This window comes from Arvicanthis niloticus, chromosome 25 (genome assembly GCF_011762505.2).
Source record: "Arvicanthis niloticus isolate mArvNil1 chromosome 25, mArvNil1.pat.X, whole genome shotgun sequence".
NCBI classification, from domain to species: Eukaryota; Metazoa; Chordata; class Mammalia; order Rodentia; family Muridae; genus Arvicanthis; species Arvicanthis niloticus.
Genome location: NC_133433.1, coordinates 29,750,491 through 29,772,824, shown reverse-complemented (window position 1 = coordinate 29,772,824; position 22,334 = coordinate 29,750,491). Strand labels below are relative to the sequence as shown.

Sequence of the window (22,334 nt, the reverse complement as noted above, 5' to 3'; positions counted from 1 at the left end):
GAGGAGGAGCTTGTGGGAGAGTGTAGCCTGTACATAGAAAAGTAGTGTATCATCTCGTAAGTCCAAGAGGAGTCTAGTGCACTTTCTTTCTTTCATTAGACAAGGTCTCACTATATAGTTCTGGCTGTCCTGGAACCCACTATTTAGAGCAGGATAACCTCGAACTCACAGAGATCCGCCTGTCAAGTGCTGGGTTTTAAAGGTATGTGCACTACAGCTAGTGGACTTTCTTTTAAGTAAGGGTTTCCTGTAAGGCAGCTAGTTGGTCTCACTGAAAATTTGCTATGTTTTAAAGTGCTGGATACTAAGTACTCAGAAACAGTATATTCTAAGTCTTTTTTTTTTTTTTTTTCTACTCTTGTCTTGCAGGAAGTGCTCAGATATTAAAACAAATGCACAAACAGTCACACATGCAAATAAAAAGAGGAAACCGTTGGACGGGAACTTCAAAATCACATGACTGGTGACTAAGTTAAATCTTTCCTCCTTACTATTAGTCCGATGATCTTCCTGGCAAGTTTAAAGTATCGGAGATATTAAATCATGCTGCCGTTTATTCTCTTTTCGACGCTGCTTTCTCCCATATTTACTGAATCTGAGAAGCAACAGTGGATCTGCAACTCCTCCGATGCAATTATTTCCTATAGTTATTGTGGTAAGTGGCCCGATAACAAACAGCTGCGGCACCAACTACTTTGAGAGAAAGTTTTCAATGAACCTGAAACTGGAGGGCAGGCGGGAACGCTGCTTCAGTTGTGCGGCGGCTGCGGTCTGGGGTGGGGGTGGAGCAAGGCCGACCACTTCCGGATGCGGATCTTCTCCCCATCCTCCCCGCACCCCCCAGTCCTCCCCTCCTCCCCGTCCCTCCCCGTCCCCCGTTCCCCCCGGATCTCTGAATTGCTTTTACCTCTGTTGCTGACTGTGGTTAAGCTCTCTCCACTCTGAGCCCAGTTTCAGGCTCTTCTGAGTTCTAGTAGAACTGTTTGCTCTTGAGTCTCAGCCTCGACACAAACTGGTTCCTCCTGAGGAACCTAAGTCATAACGCTTCCTGGTGGGGTTTCAGCTCCAGCCTGTGGTCCTAAAGGGCTCTTGGAAGCGTCTTTCTTCCTCACTAACCGTGTAACCTTGAGCTATGTACTTAGACATTCTCTGCCTCACTTTTTTTTTTAATTTGCAAAATGAAAGTGATTTTCAAATTCACTGTGTGAGTCACTTGACAATGATTTTATTTGATTTCGAATAATGATTTTGGATTTATGCAGTAATTATTACTCTATATTGAAACCTGTTTCAAGACAGGGTCTCTCTATACAGCTGCAACTGGCCCAGAATTTAGAGCAGGCTGGGCTGGAAATCACAGAGATCTGCCTGTCTCTACCTCCTGGGATTAAAGGTATGCGTTGCCACACCCAGCTTATTTTATTATTTTTTTCAGCCAAGGTATCAGTATATAGATAGCACTGGCTGGCCAAGAACTCACAGAGATTGATACACATGCCTCTGCCTTTTGAGCTATTTGCTTAATTTTTGAGACAGAGCCTTCTTTTGTAGCACAGGCTGCCTGGAACTGACTGTGTAGCCTATGCTGGCCTCAAACTCATGCTCCCTGTTGACTCTCCAGTGCTAGAGCTGCAGATATTTTTCAGCTGAGCTAAACTCTGGTGCCATTGGATCATAGCTGATGCTATTGCTACACTACAACTTCTCATTGACAAACTGGGATCAGCAGACCTAGCACAGGACTTGAGAGTTGTTTCAATGTGTTTCTTCTTTCTGTTGCTCACTTGTTGGTTGTCCAATCTCTGCCCTCTCTAGGAATGTCTGGATGGCTGAAAGGTGGTGCCTTCTAAAATGCCAGTTTGTAAAAAGCAAGGTCATAGCCTAACTGTCTGGAAGGAGAGTAGGGAATTTATAAATGTACTTTGAGAACTCCTGCATTTCAAGTTGGTTATTTTGGGGGACTGGCTTGTGTAACACTCTAACCATGGCTAATAACTATTCACCTCTGGGGCATTAGGAAGGTCCTCAGTCTGCTAGTCTCTGTTTTCCTCTCCTTTTTGGCCCCCTGCTTTGTGTGTGTGTGTGTGTGTGTGTGTGTGTGTGTGTGTGTGTGTGTGTGTTTTCTCCTAGGTGTGTGCTGATGCCCTCAGAAGCCAGAAGAGGGTGTCAGATTCCCTGGAACTGCCTGATGTGGGTGGTAGGAGTTGAATCTGGGTCCTTTGCCAGTGCTCTTAACCATGGACGCCCCTGTGTAGTCCCTAGCCTACCTCTTTTGGTATTACATGGTGACTCTTCATATGCTTAATTAATAATGTATAATAAATATTATTCTGTTTTACTCTTTTAAAAAATGATTATTTATTTTATGTATATAAGGACACTATAGCAGCCATGGCTGCTGGAATTGAACTTAGGACCTCTGAAAAACAGTCATCGTTTTTTAATTGCTGAGCCATCTCTCCAGCCCTGAGGGGCTCTATTCTTTTATTAACAATTTAGCTGCCGGGTGGTGGTGGCACAGGCCTTTAATCCCAGCACTTGGGAGGCAGAGGCAGGCAGATCTCTGAGTTCGAGGCCAGCCTCTGGTCTATAGAGTGAGTTCCAGGACAGCCAGGGCTACACAGAGAAACCCTGTCTCAAAAAAAAAACACAAACAATTCAACCAACAAACACCCCCCCCCACAAAAAAAAAAAACAAACACAAAAACCAAAACCAAAACCAATTTAGCTGTCTTTGTTAAGGCCTAGGTAAAATGTTCAGACCTAGGTAATTGGTGCCTGTCTAGCCTGCCATGTTGTGCCATTACTAATAAGGAAACGTTCTCATATGCTGCTATGCTGTTACTAGGATATGCTGTGCTTTGGTGTTCTTGGAAACCAATCACAATAGAAGTCAGCTAGAACTGTTTTGTAAAATTAGCCACAATAAACTTGGAACCGAACCAACCACCCAGAAGCACTTCCTGAACTGGTGAATAAGCCTTTTTAGTATTTACTTTTGTAAGATACCCTGGGATGGATTCCAACATGAGAAATACCTGCACCTATTTCTATTTTGAGTAAGGGTCGAATAAAGTTTAAGTTCCCAAGACCTCCCTGGAAACTGACATCCTACTTGGCAGGAGACATGTATATGGGAAACTGACATCCTGTTTGGGAAGTTAAGACATGAATGTTAGACAAGACATGTCCCCTGCCACAGAATACCCATGACAAAGAGGAGCAGGATAAGGATACAACAAAGATGCGTTCCCAAGGAAATCCCCCTGAATCCTGATTGGTGGAACAACTTGGCACAGATGTCTGTAGATCTCAGGCTTAAAAAGCCCTGTAGGATCTTGACAAGATGTTGCAGTCAGCTCCCAAGCCTGGCCTGTGGCTTCAGTTGATCCATCCCGAGTCATACGCTCAATAGCTATTTCCATCTGATTGAGATCAGTGTTCATGTGGTTTGTGAGGCAACTCCTGGAGCCCAACATTTGTTTCGTTGGTTATTTTTTGAGATAGAGTCTCTCTGTGTAGCCCCGGCTGTTATGGAATTTGGTGTGTAGACCAGGCTTGCCTCAAACACACAGAGACCTATCTGTCTCTGCCTCCTGAGTGCTGGGAGTAAAGACATGGGATACCACACCTGGAATATATGTGGGTACCTTTGACTTTTGATGAGACTTTCAGAGGTAGAACCTGACCCTTAGCTCTGTAATACCAATCAATTCTGTGGACCTGCCCCAGAATCCACTGACACCAGGTCGGAAAAAAGGAACAAGGGATCTTTACCCTATGACCCTGCATGTGCCCATAACAGAATCCAGGAAGACAAAAACACCTCCCTGTGGAAAGCATTAATTTCTGTAGAACTGGTACTCGAGTATTGGTGCCAGTGATACCTACGTCAGTTCTAACTGAGTATGATTTCCAACATGGAGACTAGAGAATTCTTCTTTAGGCAGGCATAGTTATTTTGGCTTACCTTAACAAATGGCTGGCTTGGGGGACTTACATGCGAAACATTTATTTTGGACTGAGCTGGAATTTAAAATTCCAGAAGATTTTGGCACATTTGCATTCCCTTTGGCTTGCTGAAGTTGTTATGCTATGTTGCTAGTTCCAGGTGCTATGGTTGTTGAATGTACATTTTTAGCCAAAATTATGTCAAAATCTATCTGTAACTGTAATAGCATTAAGAAGTGGGAAATTTTTTTGTTGTTTGTTTTTTGAAGCAGGGTTTCACTGTAAACCAAGCTGACCTAGAACTTATTCAGTAGTGCAGTCTAGCCCAGACTAGCCTCAAAATTCATGGGTAGTCTCCCAACTCAGGCCCTGGGTGCTAAGGGAACAGCACATGCTACCATATCTGGCTTATATGGTAACCATTTAAGGGCCATCAAAATTTTACTTGGGTTCAACAGTGTTTCATGCTTCTAATTCTAGCACTCATTAGGTCTAGGAGGACTGTTGCAATTTTGTGGCCAGCCTGGTCTACATAGTGAGTGCTTAGGCCAGCATGGACTAGAGAATGCGCTCTTGTGTCACAAACCAAAAATAAACAAATACATAGTTTGTCCTAAGGAATCTGGCTGACTCACTTGAATTTGCTTACTTTTCATACATTAAATTATTTAGTGGTGCTTGGGCCTGAATTGTGCATGGCTAGGCATGCATTTTAACATTGAGCTATATCCCTTACCCAACTTGAATTTATTTTGAACAGGCATCCACCATCTATCAACATCTTCTACCCCAGGAAGATAGATTGTTTAATCCACACTCATCAGAATTCCAGGACTAGTGAGATGGGTATTAATTATTTCTGGATCCCTGGAGAAGTGGAGGTGCTAAAAGAGTATATCAGTTTTTGTCTTACTATGAAAAGCTGAGAGCTAGGAGCTTCTATCTTTGCCTATGCTAAGCAGAGGGGAGAAGCAGGAAATGGTGTCTACCAGCTCAGACTAGTCTACTTTTCTTCTTCCCTGAGTAGCTAGACTGTGTGAGCCTATTAGAATTTCAAGATGCACAGCCTAGAGCTGGATTGGTGAGCTAGATTGGAAGGGTTAGGGTACTGGGCATGTAGGTGAAACAGAGTTGAGGAACTACTTCCTAATTGTATGGTGGTATTGGGGTAAGGGCCACTGAAGAGACGATGTCCTGAATCTTTGTAGTGATACCAATGAATACACTTCGTATGTTTGCAGGTACTGGAGTCTTTTTATTACTTTCTGGCTTCTTTACACTTGGAGTTTGCACTTGTGGAGATAAACCTAGGTCTTCATATTCAACTTACACTGCAACTGTCACTCTTCTAGAGAGATATTTTTATCAATCTTCATTTGTTCTCATTATACAATTTTAGTAAAAAAGCATCTTTTGGGGCTGACATTCAGAATGCTGTATTTATTGAAAGTTCTTTATATAGTAACATTTTTTTTATTCCTTTTAGATCACATGAAATTCCCTGTTTCAATTAGTTCTGAGCCCTGTATAAGATTGCAGGGAACCAGTGGATTTGTGCATCTTGAGTTCATTCCAAGTAAGTACAAACTGTCATTCTTGTAGTGAGCTATAAAGGACTCCAGAAATTCAGAATAATTCTATTCCAAATATGTTCGTTATCTATTGCTGTATTGTAAGTTACCACATTCTTAGTTTTAGGTTTAACAACGCACATATCTATTGCCCTTGTGGTATGGTAGCCTGGGCATGGCTTACCCATGTCATTCAGGGTTCTTTATAAAGATATGATCAAGATTGTGATCAGGTTGTAGAAGGAGCTATTTCTCCGTTTACATGGTTGTTGGCAATATTCAGTTTCTGGATTCTGGCTATTGGCTACTTGGGACTTATTACTTTAGCTGGTTGCTTCCTCAAAGCTGGCAAGGGGTAACAAGATGAAAGAGTGTTATATGGCTTGAACAAGAATGTGGTGCTGTCATTTTTGCTGTATTCTACAACTCAGTCATGTGGAGGGTTTTACACAGATATAGGGTAGAAATGAGAATAATTTGAGCCTACTTATAATGGGTGGCCTTTGTCAACTATTAGCTGGTGAGAAGTAATTGACTTTTCATTGGAGAATCTGTATATGAGCAAGCCAGTATTTTTTATTGTTTTTAATTTTTATTCCCCCCTCACTTTCTCTTTCCTTCCCTCCCTCCTGACCCCTGAATTTGTGTGTGTGTATGTGTGTATGTGTGTGCATCTGCACGTACATGAGCGTGCTCATGTGAGTGTGAGTACCTGAGGAGGCCAGAAGATGTTTGGCTTTCTTAGGGCTGGAGTTACAGGTAGTTATGAGCTGCCTGGTGTGAGTTCTGGGAAACCAACCCCAACGCTCTTAAGAGCAGCAAGCACTGTTACACACTGAACCATCTTTCCGGTCCCAGGACTCTTTACTCTTAAAGATGACCTCTTTGGGGGATGTGGTCTTGAATGTATGTGTGATGCCTTCCATTCAATCTCTAGCAAGAGAGGGAGGATCTTTCTAGAAAACATATAGTGGTGATGTCATGAGAGTTTGCTTTGTATTCTATTCCGTTTCCCTCTCTGTGTTTCACTACTTCTCAGCATGTGAAGACCAATGATGGGAACTCTGGAAAATACAAATGCCCATCATCTCCCATTAGCCAGCCAATGCTGCTTGCCTCCTTTAAGCCCTAGCGTTCAGAAAATAATCTTAAGACTCTTTATGGTGGTGGTAGGGAGAACATCTCATTTTGTAGCACTGGCTGTCCTGGAACTCCCTATGTAGACCAGGCTGGCCTCATACTCACAGAACAGCTTGCTCTGCCTCCTGAGTGATGGGTTTAAAGGCGTGAACTACCACATCTGGCTCCCAGGAAATGAGTTCTAATCTTTAGCACTACGTTCTCCATTTTCAGCATAGCATGTTTTATATTTTGCAAAGTCCTATCATTATAAATAATGGGCTTTCATAAATGACATGTTCTATTATTTTACTTATGTGGATATGTGTCTATCTCTGTGTGTGTTTACCCTGTGTGTGGATGACTATGGAGGTCAGAGTGTGGCGTTAGATTCTATGGAGCTGGAGTTACAGATAGGTGGGTGTGAGCTGCCCCATATGGATGCTGGGCACTGAACTTGGATCTTTAGAAGAGCACTCTGAACCACTGAGTCATTTCTCGAGCCCTTAATAACAATATTTTGTTGTTCTCCTCTTTCCTTCTGCCTTATGAGAAAGGTGTCACTAGGTAGCCCAAACTACATAAAGCTTATTACATAGCCCAAATTGGCCTTGGACTTGTAAAAATCTTCCTGCCTCTGCCTCCCAAGCCCTGGGTTATATGTCTATCCAAACATGCCCAGTATCATGTAGGTAAGCTTAAAGAAGCATTCCCTTTTTCTCAGATAGTAAATGTCCACATTATAAGGGAAAAAAGGCAGTTGAGAATTTGAGAACGAAGCTGAGTTGGTGGCACATGCCTTTAGTCCCAGCTCTTGGCCAGAAGCAGGTGGACCTCTGTGAGTTCAAGACCTACCTTGTCTATATAGTGAGTTCAAGGACAGCCAAAGCTACATAACGTGACTCTGTCTCAGTGACACACATACATACACACACACACACACACACACACACACACACACAGAGAGAGAGAGAGAGAGAGAGTAGAGAGAGAGAGAGAGAGAACTTAAGAATGATAAATGAGATTGGCTGTTAGTTTCCTTCAATCTAATTGTAGACTTTTTTTTTTTTTTTTTTTTTTTTTGATACACTGGCCCCGTACTTGTTCAGTCATTAGGATGATTCTGTCAGGTTGTAGGACAACTGAAAACGAGAAAAAAAAAAAAACTGTGGTTGTAGCAGCCCTAAAGAGGGGCAGGGAGAAGAGTCTGGAGGGTCTATGAAGAAGAGCTATGTACAAGTCATGGGGATTGGGTGTAGCTCACTGGTAACGTCTTGGCTAATATGTGAACCACCCTGCAAGAATCTACCAGTTCAGCAGAAGAGACAAATCTTTAGGGTAACTTGGATGGGTGAAATACAGGCCGAAGCCTCTGTGGCTGCAGAGCAGAAGATGATTCAACTCTGCTTGTTCTGCTTTCTTGGCCAAGAGCAAAAGAAACAGTAGAAATTTTGACCCAGTTAAAGCTCTGTAATTTCTCTTTTATTGTCCCCAGACTCTGGTATGCCTCATCCTCAGGTGTTAGCAGGTGATGATTTACACAGTAAGTGATCTCACTTTCAGATGGATCCTTTCCTCTTAAAGAAAAAAGTTGTATTTCCAGACCCAACTCCTCCTCCTCCTCCTCCTCCTCCTCCTCCTCCTCCTCCTCCTCCTCCTCCTCCTCTTCCTCTTCCTCCTCTTCCTCCTCCATCAGCACTCAGGGTTCTCTGAAAGGCAGAGCCCAAGAAGGAACTAAACAAATTAGACATTTTGGGGGTGGTATTGAGGGACAAATGCTTGTGAGAGGAGATAGAGAAGACATGAAGAAGTTCAGACTGCTGTGCAGGTCTGATGCCTTTGAAAAGCAGAAGGAGCCCACACGGTACTCAGTCCTTGCAGTCACATGGGGCAGAAGCAGGAGGATTGTTTGAATTCATGAGCCTGAGGCTGGCTTACACAATCTGGCAAGGCCATGTTTCAAACTCAAAAAGAATCATAAAAACCCACCCACCCACTCAACCTATTAACCAACCAACCAAAAAAGAAAAGGGAAAATGGAAGAAGCTTAGGATGGTCCTCAATCCAAAATGTGCCTGAGAGACGCTCTCAGCTAAGTCAGTGAGGATTCCACAGTATAAAGATTGCCTGTTGCGTTTCGAGGCAGGGGCCGGAGATGTGTCATAATAATTAAGAGTACTTGCTGCTCTTCTACATAACAGAGTTTGACCCGACCCGCGGGTTCTAGTTATTCCGTGGGGATGAGGAGGACCGCAACCTGAAAGAAGAATGGGCGAGAGAGGGGAAAGGACTCAAGGAAGCAATTGCTTGTCAAGAGCCGTGTATTTGAGTGCAAAGCGCCTTTTTATAATATGCTTTACAAGGGGAGGGGGTAAGAGGGGCCAGGTGGTGGGAAAATACAAAATCTTCTTGGCCTGTGCCCTGAAACATTTTGTGGTCTACCTGCTTTTCCCAGAAGACACGGTACACTGCTTTGAATCTATCTGCAGCTGCCAAGCAGGATCTTGTGTTTGCCAGGCAGGATGAAGCTGCAGTGGACGTTGTGCAGGTGGGGAGAGGTAGGGGGTGAGGGTGAGGGGCGAGGGTCCTGGCTTCTGACAAGAGTTCAGTTCCTAATACCCATTTGAAGCAGCTCACAACCTGTTGTAGCTCCAGTTCCAAGATCTGATTTCCTCAGGTATCTGTGGGCACCTGCACACACATATGAGTTCTCTCACACAGACATACATATAAAGACTTAAAAATAAACCAATAGGGACCGGAGAGGTGACTCAGTGATTAAGCACATTAGCTGCTCTTGCAGAGGATCTGGGTTTGAGTCCCAGCACATACATGGTCACTAACAACTGTCTGTACCTCCAGTTCTAGGAGATGAATGCCCTCTTCTGGCCTCTGAGGTACCAGGCAGGCAAGTGGTTCACAAACATAGGAAAAACATCAAAACATACAGAAAAATAAAATAAAACAATTTTTTAATTAAAAAAAAAAAAAACAGGAGCTGGATGTGGTGGCTCACACCTTTAATCCCAGCACTTGGGAATCAGGAGGAGGATCTCTGTGAGTTTGAGGCTAGTCTGGTCTACATAAGAGTTCTAGGCCAGCCAGGGCTACATAGTGAGACCCTGTCTCAAAATCAATCAGTCGATCAACCAATCAATCAGTCAGCCACTTAGAAACAAACTTATAAGAACAGCTTGTGTCAAGGGCCCTTGAGGTGTTTGATCATTTCAGGGTAAGCTTGTAAGGCTGTAGTTGAGTGCTGAATAGATCGAAGGTTCTGCAGTGATGGGCAATCTGCCAACCACCTCCTTACTACAGTTTCTTTAGCAGGAAATTTGAGTGATAAACCTTCATTGCTGTCACAAATATGTTAGTTATTCATTGAATATCACATAATAATGTATACTAATCCAGTAACAAAATAATTATTCAGTCATTTTCTTAAGGTGCCTCACAATTATCATACCTAGAATTTACTATCATCTCTATAAAGTAGGGAGCCCATTCATAAAACCAGGCTGAATTTTATGGTTCTGTTTCAATTTAATAAGAGCTATAATTATAAGCTTGAGTCAAAAATTGAATAGGAGGCCAGGCAGTGGTGGTGCATGCCTTTAATCCCAGCACTTGGGAGGCAGAGGCAGGCAAATTTGTGAGTTTGAGGCCAGCCTGGTCTACAGAGTGAGTTCTAGGACAGCCAGGAAAAACCAAAAAAAAAAAAAAAAAAAAATTGAATAGAAATAGAAATTATATTTTTTGGTACTTCTCAGGGTTACTATTGAGTCTTTGTATAATAGAAACAAATTGACAAACAACTCTGTGTTCAGTGTTATTTCTGGCAGCTCCTGGAGTTGTCCTAGGCAAGCTCAAAAATACTCCCCTTTGTTCCCTCATGATGGCCACTATTTCTCATCTCCTACTCTAACACTCATGTTGCTATCCTTGACCAGCTAAGTCTCAGAAGTGGCATGTCACTATAATCATTGTTGATAATGTGACCGTGGCCAAAGAAGTCTCAAGATAGAAACCACTGAGATAGCAAAGCAGAACTTCCTTTCATGGAGTCACTGAAGACTTGAATCATGCTGGGCCTCATGGAGATGGTCACACAGAATAGCAATGCTGTCTGCTGTGCATGCAACACACAACTTTAACTCTGTGTCTCATGAATTCCTTATAAAATCAGCTCTTCCACTCATACACATATAAACCCTGCTTTTACAGAGTCCATAGGACAATTTTTTTTTTTTTTTAAAGATTAACTGGTCCCATAGTAGCCTTTTCCATACCTAACCCAGGAAGCAGTAATGTGGAGAAAACATAGGCTGGATCAATATGTGCCTCTGCTGACACTGCGGTGATACGGGTTAAAGGGGGCTGGTGAGACTCAGTAGCAGTAGAGTTCTACTGCCATCGAAGTGGACCACAGTTGAAAAGATCAATTATTAGACACAAACTTATTGATTTATTTAAAATGTTGCTTCTCCTGCCTTTCGGCTAAGCATGACTTTAGTTGCTTCCTGAAACAGGATAACATGGAGAATAGCTGAAATAATTGGTTGTTGCCTTTAACAACCTTCTGACTGGCACGTGTGCTTCTTGCTTGCTTACCCACCTCAGCTTGTGGATTTAAGGTATAAAATGAGGATGCAAATGGAAACCAGGATCCAAGGCTTTCATGAGCTGTGCTGGCTGTAGTCCACTGGTGACAGCTCTCTTCCATTCTCATCGGTGTCAGAGTGCTTTTTCCAGAAAGACTCCCGTAATGCCAGTTTGCTGCTGCTGCTGCTGAAGAAATCACATTTGAGTTTGTTGTGTGAGGGAACTTGAGAAACATTTGACTAAAGATGTAGAATAAATATATGATCACATGGCACCTAAGCCAGGGAGAATGTTCATGGTGAAAACTGAGGACTAAAGATGAACCCTGAGAAAGAAGAGCCAGTGACATAAAGAGGAGTCAGAGATGTTGGGGGAAAACAGAAAGAAGGTGGGAGAAACAGCCTCAAAGACAGCTGGGAGAGTGATCTGGCAGTTCTATCAAGCACAGCTGAGTTCAATCTGAAGACCAGAAAGTTGCTTTTGAGTGAATTGGAAGCTAACCTGATCTACATAGTGGTTTCCAGGCCAGCCAGGGGTACACAATGAGACCCTGTCTAATATAATATATATTATATATCATAATCATATATCACATTCATATACATATGATATATATAATACATACACACACATGTATCTTTTCCCCTTGGGACAAATGAATAATTCTGGAGAATCAGGGAAATGTATTTTTATTAAGATTCACTGTCATCTATGTCTCATCTCTCCAAATATCTATCTTATTACTGGGATTGAAATCAGGGATTTCTACTTACTATGGCAAGTGCTGTACCTCTGACCTATGTCATAAACTCTCTTTACTTTTTATTTTTTTGACAGGGTCTATATTATCAAGGATTTGCCTTGAACTTATCTATAGCCCAGACAGATGTTGGACTTGTGAGCCTCCTGCCTAGCTCATCTTGTTTGTTTGTTTATGTTTGAGCCAGGTTTTCTTTATGTAAACCAGGCTGGCCTTGAATTCAGAGACCTGCATGCCTGTGCCTCTGGAATGCTGGAATTAAAGGCATGTACCACCACACTTGGTCTTTAATTCTGTTCTTTAGAACATGTTCATCCAAACTTCAAAAGGTGTAGAGCTGATGGTTCCCAGTCTCTTTCTGTCTTTTGAGTTTTCTGGGTATGCTTATCAAAACCAAAAATCTTACGGCTTTGGAAGTTTTCATGTTCAAGCTCTAAGGATTTCTTTGTGTGTGTGTGTGTGTGTGTGTGTGTGTGTGTGTTTGTGGGGGGTGGGTGTTTTACATAGCTGTCACTGTGGAACACTCAATTTTGCTACAAAGTTGCCTTCTTAGAACTTTAATTTTATCTTTGTAATAAGGATATTAACACTTCATAGACAGCTTTGATGATCAAATGAAGCACCATAGGAAAAAAGCACAAGGCACCCACTAAAGACACAATAAATACTCAGTATCAAAGAACATTTTTTTTTTCTTTTTTCGAGACACGGTTTCTCTGTGTAGCCCTGGCTGTCCTGGAACTAACTCACTCTGTAGACCAGGCTGGACTCGAACTCAGAAATCCGTCTGCCTCTGCCTCCCAAGTGCTGGGATTAAAGGCGTGCGCCACCACCGCCCAGCCAAAGAACATTTCATGGAGGGATTTAATGGGATATTTCTTTTCTTTTTAAGGAGGAAACTTAAAAAATTTATATCTCAATCTATTCATCAATGTCAACTCCGTAGAGTTGCCGAAGCGCAAGGAAGTTGTTTGCCATGGATATGATGATGATTATTCTTTTTGCAGAGCTCTGAAAGGAGGTAAGCATCTGACTTGTACTTATAGACTAGATGGTAATTCTTTTTTTTTTTTTTCTATTTGGCTTCTTTCTTTCTTTCTTTCTTTCTTTCTTTCTTTCCTTTCTCTCTTTCATTAATCATTCCATTTGTTTACATCTCAAATGACATCCCACTTTCTTGTTACCCCTCCACCAACCCCCATCCCACATCTGCCCTTCCCTCCCCTCCCATTTGTCTGTATGACAGTGCCCCCCACCCCCACCCTTTCCTGCCCCACCGCTCCAGCATCACCCTACACTGGGGCATCAAACCTCCCCGGGACCAAGGGCCTCTCCTTGTTGCTGTCAGGCAAGGCCATCTTCTACTACATATGTATCTGGAGGCATGGATCCCTCCAGGTACACTCCTTGGTTGGTGCAGACTGTAATTCTTTATGAGACTATTAGGACAAGGCAACCCTGTAAACATGAAGCTCCCCTACTGATAATAATGCTTGGGTTCTCTCCAAAGTTTTATTCTTTGAAGCATAAATATTTTACAGTCGTGTGTCCACATGGTGCATCATGGATGCATTTGAAGGAACATAACATTTTCACCTTTTCAGATGAAGATTTCACATTTACTCTTGGCTACGGCTGTCTTTTTCTAAATATTGGCTGTATGGCTTTCAGCATGCACTTGTCTGAGTTTCCTGTGCACCTATGTTGGCTTAATAATTTCTTCTTTCTTTGAATCCCGAAATTGTTGTTACTACTACCGTCATTATTGGCTTTTGGGGTAGAATGTCACTTTAGCCCTGGATGGTATCAAATTCTTTATGCAGTCGAGGCTGGCTTTGAACTTCCTGATCTTCAGGCCTCCATCTCTCCATTTTTGTTGTTGTTGATATTTTTCAAATAGGGTCTTTCAATATGGCCCAGGCTGTTCTGGAACTCACTATGTAGACCAGGCTGCCCCAGAACTCACATGCTTGCCTATGCTTCCAAAATGCAGGGATTAAAGGCATGTGCTACCATATCTGGTTATACTTTTGTGGTGGGAAGGCCTACCTTGGAGATTGGGGGCTTGCCTAGATGCATGTCTGCATTCTGCATGTCCATGCACCACGTGCTTGCCTGGGACCTGAGGAGACTACAGGAAAGTGTTGGTCCCTTGAAGCTGGAGTTGCAAATGCTTGTGAATCAATGTGTCGGTGCTGGGAATTGAACCTGGGTCCTCTGAAAGAGCAGCCAGTACCCTTAACTGTTGAGCCGTCTCTCCAGCCTCTTGTAAATTTTTCTAGTACAACTATTTTGTAATGATTCCACACACTCTCTGTGGGATTATATTGAAATTCTATCAGAATTTTTTGTTCCATTTTCTTGATATCTAAGATGTGTTAGAATCAGCATAGCCTGCCAGATTAATCTCTCTCCATTCTTTCAAAAAAATATCTGTTGAACATAATCTGAGAAGGCCATGATTTTGTTCCTGGGGATGTGAAGTTGGATGGTCATGGATCCTTCTTTAAAAACTCACTGTGTTGGGCTGGGGAGATGGCTCATTGGTTAAGAGCATTGACTGCTTTTCCAGAGGTTCTGAGTTCAATTTCCAGCAACCACATGGTGGCTCACAACCATCTGTAATAGGATCTGATGCCCTCTTCTGGTGTGTCTGAAGAGAGCAACAATGTATTCATAGACACAAAATAAACAAATAATTCTTAAAAAAAAAAAAAAAAAAACCTCACTGTGTCCTAGAAAAGACAATTTACAGAGGAAGGCCACAGCAGGAATATGCTGTTAGTTTTATCTATGTAGTTGTCTAATACTGGTGATAGGAAGACACAAATAAATCTTTAGATAATTTCAGTAGTATGTTCAATCTGAGAACAGAGGGTGAGGAGGAACATTCTGTAGAGAGGGAAGAACAGATGTAAGTCCACCCAGCCACACTTGGATAGTGTTTTCTGTCCTTCTTTTCTCTTTGTTCTGGAGTACAATATACTTGTGAGGGATTGCTGCAGATGAGCTAACAAAAGGGGGTGGGGTGAGGATGTAAGTTATGTCCAGGATGTTGGTCTGTATCCTATGGTAAGTAGGAAGTGATGACCCACTGAGATTTCCATTTTTTTTTTTTTTTTTTTTTTTTTTGGTGGTTTTTTGAGACAGGGTTTCTCTGTGTAGTCCTGGCTGTCCTGGAACTCACTCTGTAGACCAGGCTGGCCTTGAACTCAGAAATCTGCCTGCTTTTGCCTCCCAAGTGCCAGGATTAAAGGCGTGCGCCACCACCGCCCCGAGATTTCCATTTTGTAAATAAATAGTGTCCTTATGGCAGGAGGTGGTTATGGCAGGCAACCTGCTCTGAAGGAAGAACACCCAGGAGATTGTGAGAGATCATTAGGGATTCAAACATCCCTGGGCTCAGAGATGAGATGGTGGAAGAGCATACCCGAGACTTAAAGGAAATGGCAGGTCATCCCAAGATATTTACTGTGGCAGTGAGAGATTAGGTAACATTTGAGGGCTGGTGATCTGACATCTCAGATTGTATTATCTGAGGTGATGTGTATCAAGGAAAGGACCGTTTTAAAATAGAAAGATAGCAAGCTTTGGTTTGGGTATGTTGAGCTCAAGATAATTTTGGAACATTCAAATAAACATGTCCATCTGGCATCTGAGTATGTGGGCTCAGAGCTAAGGACAGATTTAAGAAGCACTGATATGGGGGCTAGGGAGATGGCTCAGTGGATAAGAGCATTGGCTGCTTTTCCAGAGGCCCCAGGTTCAATCCCAGCACCCACATAATAGCTCACAGCTGTCTGTAACTCCAGTTCCAGGGGTATGGGACCCTTACACAGACATACATGCAGGCAAAACACCAATGCACATAAAATAAATCCTGAATAACAAACAAAACAAAACAAAACAAAACAAGCATGGAAGGGATCAAGAGATCCCAGAAGCTAGAGATTCAAATTTTCAAGTTCTGTGTGTTTAAAAGTGTTTTTCTATTTTGTTGTTACATCTTTAGTATATGATATTTAGAAAATATGGTAAGTAAAAATAAAGTAAAAATTACTCACAATCTTACCACTTTTTACACCTTCTCCCCTTGTTCTTTTTTTTTTTAAAAAAGTACACAATTATGTATAAATAAATGTCTGTTTCAAAGCATCTGAAACTCAATAAGTCTTCTAGCCTTGTTGTCGTAATCTTGTGTATAAAGATGCTATAGCTAAGTGACACTAATTGGTTGCTTAAAATAATACAGATTTAGATGGCAGAAGTCTGCTGTCAGGTGCCAGCAGGGTCATACTTCCTCAGAAGGTTCCAGGGGAGGATCTATTTCTGCTCACTCTCCAAGTTTCTGGTAGCTGTAGCTGCTTCTTAATTTACAGATAGCCGTTTTCTTCTTAGCTGTTCACATTGAATTTTGTCTGTTTCAGCATCCAGATCCCTGCCCCAACCCCCCTTTTAAAATAAGAACCAGCCAATAGCTTTTGGGCCCATCTCAGTGGCCTCATATTAACTTGATTCAGTTTATAGTACCATCTGAGACTTGGTTCCTGCTACCTGCATTGCCAAGAGAGCTGCTCTGGGACTATGGGTAATATGTGTGGAACCTTTTGGAAGAAGACAGAGGGACCAGAGAAGGGCTTCTGTTTTTCTTTTCTCTGACCCAGTTTGGATATTTTTTGGCTTCTTCAGTGAACTTTTCTATCAAGACAGAGAGGGACAACTGCTCAGGATGGGTTCTGTCCAAGACAGACCCGTAACTAAGAGGCCTGGCCGGCAGGAGAGGCTAAGACTCTTGCCTGATCCGATAAGTGTTGCTGTAGTCTGCTGGATGAAAACCCAGCTGTCCCTGTCAATTTCCTTCTCAGGCCTCCTGTCACAGCAACTTCCTTTCTTCTTTCCTTTACAAATGTGCTATGGTTGGCTTCCCAGGGACACCCCAGGCACAGAAGCACTTTATGGTTGGAGCTTAGTGGTTTGTGATTGTACTCTGGAAATTTCTAATAATTTTCCCAGAGAGTTTTATAAGTAAAACTTGAGGAGACGATGGTATGTATGCCAGCCTTCCTTGCTGGTTGGTTCTTTGTTCTAAGAATGTAACCCAAAATGTATTATATTTTATTTATTTATTATAAAAATATAAGTTTACTAGAGCTCAAGACATTTCAGCTCGTTATGGTCTTCATGCCTAATGTACTGAGATAGGAAGGCTGAGAAATTGAGGCTATCTTGGGCTACACAGGAAGATTTTGCCTCAAAAAAAAAAAAAAAAAAACAAAACAAAAAAAAACCCTAAGAAAAACAACTAAGTTGGTGAGAAGGTCCATTAGGTAAACATGCTTGCCACCTCATGGCTTGAATTCCATTTCTGGAACCTGCATGGTAAGGGAGAGAGGTGACTACCATAAGTTGTCTTATGAACCCACTTTGATGGCATGCTGTGCACATGTGCTTGTACAATTTTGCTTTTCAAAGGCCACTATTTCTATTGTTTGACATTTAAACATGTATACCTTTCTGACCTCACCTCTACCCGAGTTCACTATTTTGTTGTCTGGTCTTTCTTGTTTATCTGCATCTATGCTGGGTGACTTGTGCAGGGCCAGGCCCATGGCTGCTTGTTAAAATAGAGGCAAAATTCTTAGGCTTCTTGGTGGTGTGATTGGACAGAGTGTAAGTATTCTATCTGTATTTGAACTTTCTCATAGGGGATATAGTTCAGATGGGATTGTGCCAGGCAGGCATGAGGCCTCAGGGTCAATTGTTAGTGCTACTGAAAAGAGAAATGAAACAAAGCAAAAAGAAACATTTTTCTTGCCTCTAGGGAAATTCTTATCTGTTATATCCAGCTATAGGGGCAGCAATATTTCTAAAAGTTAGACATGCACATATATAATCTAGTTTGATGCATATTTTCTTCAATTCACTGAGACAGGTCTTAAAAACTCGGATTCCCTAGGAGATGAGATATGGGCTGGTATAGGGAGAGGTGCTTGCATATCTGAGTGTCAGGGTAGGGCCCTGAGGATGGTATAGGAGGAGAGTAAATAGAGTATGGGGGTTATTTCTATATTTTTTTTCTCAGAAATGCTTCTGACACTAGTAAGGACATTCCAGAAATCTAGACTCTATATTTTTAAAAAATCACCTAAAATGACTAATAATGTTTGTGTTTTGTTTTCAGAGACTGTGAATACATCAATACCATTTTCCTTCAAGGGAATACTATTTTCTAAGGTATTATTCAAGAAATATTTTGTGCACCGGGAGGTGGTGGTGCACGCCTTTAATCCCAGCACTTGGGAGGCAGAGGCAGGCGGATTTCTGAGTTCGAGGCCAGCCTGGTCTACAGAGTGAGTTCCAGGACAGCCAGGACTACACAGAGAAACCCTGTCTCAAAAAACAAACAAACAAACAAACAAACAAACAAACAAATGAAATACTTTGTGCTTTCTTAACCTTTTGCATGTTGTAACAGAAACATGGGTTTCCGTGAATAGACACCATGACCATGGAAACACTTATAAAGGAAGATTTTCATTGGAGCTGGCTTATAGGTTCAGAGGTTTAGTCCATAATCATCATGGCTGGAAGCACAGCAGCACACAGGCAGACATGGTGCTAGAGAAGGAGCCAAGAGTTCTACATCTGGATTGAAGGAGCAGGGAGAGAGTGACATTGGTCCTGGCTTGAGTATCTGAAACCTCAAAGCCTACCTCCATAGTACACACTTTCTCCTACAAAGCCATATCTAACAGTGCTACTCCCTGGTGACCAAACATTCAAATCTATGGGTCTATGGGGGCCATTCTTATTTAAACCACCACATGTGTCAAGATTTAAAAGAAGCAATTCACCACTTTAAAGAATAGTGATTCAGTTGATATTGGACATGTTCAAGGTAGTGTGGCCACAGTCAAGAATAGTTTTTTAAATTAAGATTGTCAAGAGTTCTGGCTTTAGGTGTTTTGTTATTTAAGTATTTTCTATTGTAGAGCCTGGGGAAATAGAGTTTTTTTTTCTTGTCATTGTTTCCCTTTAACATACATACCTAACGTAATAAGAATGCTCATCACCGACTGATGGTCTTCATGTAAATGTACTAGCCAAGGACCATGGATAAGTCAACCCCATTAGTTAATGGTTAATACTTGAATAGTTAGCATACCATTTGTGTGTTAGGCTAATATGTTGTATAATTGTTTAAAATAAAAATCACATAGATCTAGGGACTAAGAGATGACTCAATGATTCAGCGTACTTATTGCTTTCTAAGAGGACCTGAGTTAATTCTCAGCTCCCACACAAGTGCCTCACAGCTGTAACTACAGATCCAAGGGGACTGATGACTTCTTTTGGCCTCCTGGGTCACTGAATACACATGGGACACATTCATATATACACACAGGCAAAATACATTCGTAAAATAAAAATAAACAAATCTTTTTAAAAAAACCACATAAATTATAAGCTTTTTTTTGTTTGTTTAAGATTTGTTTTCTTGGGCAGTTTGCTTGGGCATTGTTTTAGGGTTTTACTTCTGTGAAAAGAGACCATGACCAAAGCAGCTCTTATAAGGACAACATTTAATTGGGGCTGGCTTACAGGCTCAGAGGTTCAGTCCATTATCATCAAGGGGAAGCATGGCAGTGTCCAGATAGGCATAGTGCAGGCAGAGTTGAGGGTTCTACATCTTCATCTGAAGGCTGCTAGTGAAGACTTGACTTCCAGGCAGCTCGGATGTGGGGTTTAAACCCATGCCCACAGTGACACACCTACTCCAACAAGGCCACACTTCCTAACAGTGCCACTCCCTGGAGCGAGCATGTAAAAGCCATGACATGACAGGCATTTATGCTTTTATAAAAATAACTATGGCCTCCAAGAATACCTTTTTGTTTTCTATGTAGAGAATGAGTCTTACTATATTTGAGGCTAGCCTTGAATTCACAGTAATCTTCCTGCCCAGTCTTACTGTTTGCTGGAATTACAAGCTTGTATCACCATGTTTGGTGATGATTTTGCTTTTGGTTTTCACTTCTGGTGAGTTTTAAAAAAATTTTAATTGATGGGTGTAGTGGTGCATGGCTTTGATCCCAGCACTCCGGAGGCAGAGGCAGGAGGATCTCTGAGTTCAAGGTCAGCCTGGTCTACAGAGAATTCCAGGACAGCCAGGGCTACACAGAGAAACGTGGTCTTAAAAATACATTTAAAAAATTAAATTTTATCATTTAAACATGTGTGTGTGTGTAGAAATTTTCTCTATTACTCTTAGCCTTATTCCATTGAGATAGGTTTCTTCCTTCCTTCTTTATTTCCTTCCTTCCTTCCTTCCTTCCTTCCTTCCTTCCTTCCTTCCTTTTTCCCTCCCTCCCTCCCTCCCTTCCTTTCTTCTTCCCTTCTTTTTCTCTCCTCTCTTTCTTTCTTTCTTTTTGTGTTCTTTTGGCTTTTCAGGACAAGGTTCTCTGTGCAGTCCTGGAACTCACTCTGTAGACCACAGTGACCTTGAATTCACAGAGATCCACCTGCCTCAGGCTCAGGCCAGGAGACTGGGTTTCTTTCTGAACCTGGAGGTAGGTTGATGGCCAGTCCCAACACTCTTTTCTGCATGCCGAAGTGCTAGGGTCGATAGACATTTATGTAGATTCTGGGGATTTGGGCAAAGAGTATCCTTCCTCTCCCAGCCATATCTCATGGACCCTTGTAGGCTATTTTAAGGAGATTATAAATATCCTTGTTTTCTAATTGGGAAAAAATGGATTTTCTGTTCACTGAACTAAAAGGCAGGCAGAGACAAGTACAATGTTTGTGCATAAAGGTGCTTTGTTCCAAGATGAAGTAAGTTCTCTGGCTGGGATTCACAGGGCAGGAGGAATGATTCCCATAAACTGTCTTCTGACCTCTACCTGAATAATGTGGAGTGCTTAGGCATGCATGCATGCACGCACTCAAAGATGTCATCTTACTGGAAAACCAAGAACCTGAAACTGGGCGTAAGAATTAGCTCTGTGCTTGAGTGTCTGGCAGGCCCTCTTAACAGAAGGAAGTAACCAATTCAATTCCAATGGTATCTATTGATAAGAAAAAAGTCCTTGCTAGGGTCACACCTTCCATCTCAACACTTAGGACGTTGAGGCAGATGGATCTCTGTGAGTTAAAGGCCAGCCAGGTCTACATAGTGAGTTTCAGGAGAGCCAGGGCTACATCAAACAAACAAACAAACAAACAAACCCTGTCTCAAAGCAAAGTAAAAGGAAAGAAAAGAAAAATATTCTTACGGAGGCCTTTGACATAGTGACACCTAACATTTAGTGTTTCTTATTCCTCATTTTAGGGCCATTACAGATGTGTTGCAGAAGCTATTGCCGGGGATACTGAAGAAAAGCTCTTCTGTTTGAATTTCACCATCATTCACCCCCGTAACATCAATTAGAATATATTGAGTACAAAAGCAGTGTTCTGTTTTTTTTTTTGTTTTTTTTTTTTTTAAAAACTTGCCCATTTATCATTTATTTTAATGTGTGTGTTAAAGAGCCCTGGTTAGCTGGAATTCGGATTTGCCTGCCTCTGTCTCCCAAGTGATGGGATTAAAGGTGTGTGCCGTGATGCCCAGTGGCAGCTGCTGCTCCTCTCTCCTCCTGTTCCTCCTCTTACTCCTTTTTTTTTTTTCTTTTTTTTTTTTCTCTTTGAGTCAGGTTCTCACTGTGTAGCTCAAGATGGCCTTGAATTCCTTACACTTCTGCCTCAGCCTCTTGGGTACTGGGATTACAAATCAGAAGTGTTGTTCGTATTTTAAAGATCTTAGTGTTTATTTTAAACAGGCACTGGGAAATGTAAAAATACAGATATAGCATCAAGGAAGGATATTTTTTGCATTATAACTATTTATTTATACTGTTCAGTGTTGAGAATTGAATAAATGGCTTCATAGATGCTAAGCATGCATTCCACCACTGAGTTACATCCTATGTCCTATTTTGATAACTTACAAACTTATGTGAGCATTACTTTTATAAACTATGAGACAAATTATATTAAATACAGAGTAAATTTATTATTATTGGTATTTAAAAATACTATATATATATATATAGTCAAAGTCAAAGCCAGCTGTTTGTGACTATGTGGGGAGGGGTGTCTTGCTGACCCTGAAAGAAATGCCCCTTCCCTATATATTCACTTTATATCCTGAACTTTATATCCTGATTGCTGCCCCCCTTCCTGGTCTCCAACTCACACAGTCCCTGCCCCAACTCCTCTGCTTTTCCAGGTATACCCCCACCCTGGCACATCAAGTTTCTGCAGAGCTAGGTGCATCCTCTCCCACTGAGGAC

The 22,334-nt window shown here is 41.8% G+C and overlaps 1 protein-coding gene across 2 annotated transcripts; it reads left to right on the top strand.

Annotated features, from left to right (window-relative positions):
* Positions 1 to 367: 367 nt before the first annotated feature.
* On the top strand, positions 368 to 21,454 carry Ly96 (lymphocyte antigen 96). 2 transcript variants are annotated; one of them, XM_076924298.1, is made up of 5 exons: positions 368 to 655; positions 5,438 to 5,527; positions 12,896 to 13,024; positions 18,185 to 18,353; positions 21,335 to 21,454. In XM_076924298.1, the coding sequence occupies exons 1-5, from the start codon at positions 544 to 546 to the stop codon at positions 21,396 to 21,398; spliced, it is 564 nt and encodes a 187-aa protein (XP_076780413.1). In that variant the 5' UTR covers positions 368 to 543; the 3' UTR covers positions 21,399 to 21,454. The 2 variants fall into 2 exon arrangements, with proteins under 2 accessions (XP_076780413.1, XP_076780414.1); XM_076924299.1 differs by having other exon boundaries at positions 375 to 655; positions 18,185 to 18,237.
* The last annotated feature ends 880 nt before the right edge of the window (positions 21,455 to 22,334 follow it).

Bases quoted from the DNA above. Each gene is read 5' to 3' on its own strand.
- Ly96 (XM_076924298.1), top strand. From the start codon at position 544: ATGCTGCCGTTTATTCTCTTTTCGACGCTGCTTTCTCCCATATTTACT. The intron at 5,528-12,895 runs GTAAGTACAAAC...TTTCTTTTTAAG, and splicing joins GCATCTTGAGTTCATTCCAA to GAGGAAACTTAAAAAATTTA. The intron at 18,354-21,334 runs GTGAGTTCCAGG...TCCTCATTTTAG, and splicing joins AGGCCAGCCTGGTCTACAGA to GGCCATTACAGATGTGTTGC.